We start from the raw sequence: 2583 nt of genomic DNA, 5'->3' as shown, positions 1-2583 counted from the left end.
TAAAATAGATGGGTAAAAATGTATTTAACATTTTCAATAAATCTGAAATGATTGTTTTAGTTTTTTTATAAAATAAATAAAAAAAAAAATCTGAAATTTAAAATTAAAATTAAAAGTAGAGAGAAAAAATGTCACCCATAGTTTAAAAAAACAAACGGTTATATAGGTATGATAGAATAATTGGTTATCACGCAACAATGGTGTAAAACTATTTTGCTGCTTGCATAACATTGCACTCTTAAAAAGTATTGAAAAAAAAAATAGAAACGTCAAAAACCCATAAAAAATCTGTAACCCATAAAAAATCCCCAAAAATAAAAACTTTGAAATCAAAAAGTTTAGTTTTCATCCATTATTTAAAGTATTGAAAATCACAAGCGTATCCATAGTCCACCATGAAAAGTCTGATAACTTTTTATTATTGATTATCAGAAAAGGGTGAAAGCTAAAGTGAGAGTAAGGTATGGTGAAACTGTTGTTGTTCAATTTTTATTATTGATTTCTAATATTTTAATTTTAATTTTCACATTTTATAGTTTCTTTACTTTTTTTAAATTACAAATTTATTAGAAAGAAAAAAAAATTGGAATCCATAAATAATTTCATAATCATTAGAATTTTTTCATAAAACAATGGAAACAAAAAACACATATCTTTTATGTTCAACGAGAATTAAAATATTTATTTTAAAAAGTAATGATTAAAAACGATTTTAATTATGATATGGCTTCCGATTAGTTAATTTATTTGTCTAAAAAAAAATTAAAAGATCAATATTGTGTAAAAAAGTGGGAAGAAGAAAATTACAAATTGAACAAAAACAAAGAGGATATTGAACTCATTAGGTTGGGAGGGGAGAGTCAACAAGGTTATTGAACCCAACTTTGACTCACCTTACTAATCGTTTAACCAATTGTATGGAATTCATTTTGCTAATTGCACGGTAACATTTTGAGTTGTGATATCAGTGTATGATACATATGGTCTTTCAAGGAAAAACGATAATATGATTTGTAAATTTAGGAATTTGGGTAACTGAAATGAATAAAAATAAGAATCTTTGAAGGATCGATTTAACTAAATGGTGATAATTAAGATACATTGCTAATTTTTTTAATATTAGAAACAATTAGTTGTTTTGGTCGTATCTACTAAAATTCTCAATAAACTGTTTAAGTATAGGCACCAGTAGTGATTAAACTTAAGTTACCATGATAGAAAAGCAATGATATATTTATTATATACTAAGAGAGCCATAAATGTATGAATGAAAAAAGAGCATAAAATATGAATAAATGTTCCATTCAGCCACCAAATTATTGATTGAAATAAAGCTAATCAGTAGTCTGAGAATCTAAATGCGAGGAGGTTTGGGTGGTGAATCAGCAGTTGCAGTTGCAGTAGCAGTTGCAGGTTGGATAGGGGATGAAGGAGAGTTGAGATCGGTGTTCCTGATTGGAATAACATCGAGCAAATGAGCAGAAGCTGAGGGAGGGTGGTGATGAGATGGCAGGAAAGGTAACTTAACAAGTTCAGCATCTGCAAAACAAGCTGCCATCAAAAGCAGAGGAGTTGAAGCGAGAAGAGGAGGAACAACACTACCCCCAACAACTTGTCCTGTGGTGCTTGACAAGTAAACAGACAAACCTGTAGGAGCCTGTGGCATAGAAGGAGGAAGAATAGTACCAGATATGGAAATAATCTGGAAGGTACCCTGGAGGGGTAAAATAGTCCCATTAGATTGACGAAGAGTAACATGAGACACCTTACCATCACCAGCAAGGATGCAGATGCCTTGAGGTGGACGTTGAGCATAGTTGAAGATAGTCTCTAAAACATCTGATCCAGCAGCGATCTCGATAACACGAGAATGAAGTGCATAAGGGCTTTCATATTTCACTATCATATTCATACCTGCCTTAGACTTGTTCTTAGACCCAAGTGGACGCCCTCGAGGTCGCCGACTCACGACAGAGGATGAGTTCTCTTTTCTCTCACTCATGCTCTCACTTCTTTGCCTTGCTTTGCTTTGCTCTGCCTTGCTACATATAAATACTTGAGATTATTTTTTTTATTTTTTTTCAAAATTAAAAATATTCATGAAACGGATTACAATTACCAAAGTTCCGTTTTATTTTTCTTTTTCAACCACCCACAAGATTCACTCACTCACTCCAAACAACGGCAGTTACTCTTTTTTATTGCCTCAAAATGGATCATCTTCAACTTTCTCTACCTATTTTTGTTTCACTAATCATAATAATATGCTGCTACTTACTCATAGCCACACTTAATTTTCAACATTTTATTTATAATCATAAACTAATACTAATTGGTTCAATAATTGATAAATGTTTCACGAAAAAATATTATTAATAAAAGTATTTAAGAGAAATTTAGTATAATTTCCACCTAAAAACAAAATACTATCATGTTTGCTATTTTATATTTTATAATTTCCACCTAAATAAAATAATATCAATTACCATTTTATATTTTACATGTATTGCAACTGAATTTAAATATCTCTCGTAAAGTTATAATGTTAAACTCTTACTGAGTTAGGATAAAATAGACTATCAA

General features: G+C 30.4%; 1 protein-coding gene across 1 annotated transcript; it reads right to left on the bottom strand.

The window, feature by feature from the left end:
* Positions 1-1354: 1354 nt before the first annotated feature.
* Positions 1355-2002, bottom strand: LOC101506865 (AT-hook motif nuclear-localized protein 27-like). The gene has a single exon (XM_004501056.3). It carries the CDS (start codon positions 2000-2002, stop codon positions 1355-1357), a length of 648 nt encoding a protein of 215 aa, XP_004501113.1.
* Positions 2003-2583: the final 581 nt, after the last annotated feature.

Source organism: Cicer arietinum, chromosome 5, assembly GCF_000331145.2.
Source record: "Cicer arietinum cultivar CDC Frontier isolate Library 1 chromosome 5, Cicar.CDCFrontier_v2.0, whole genome shotgun sequence".
Lineage (NCBI taxonomy): Eukaryota > Viridiplantae > Streptophyta > Magnoliopsida > Fabales > Fabaceae > Cicer > Cicer arietinum.
Note: the sequence above shows the minus strand (reverse complement) of the source record. Positions and strands in the feature narration are given on the sequence as shown.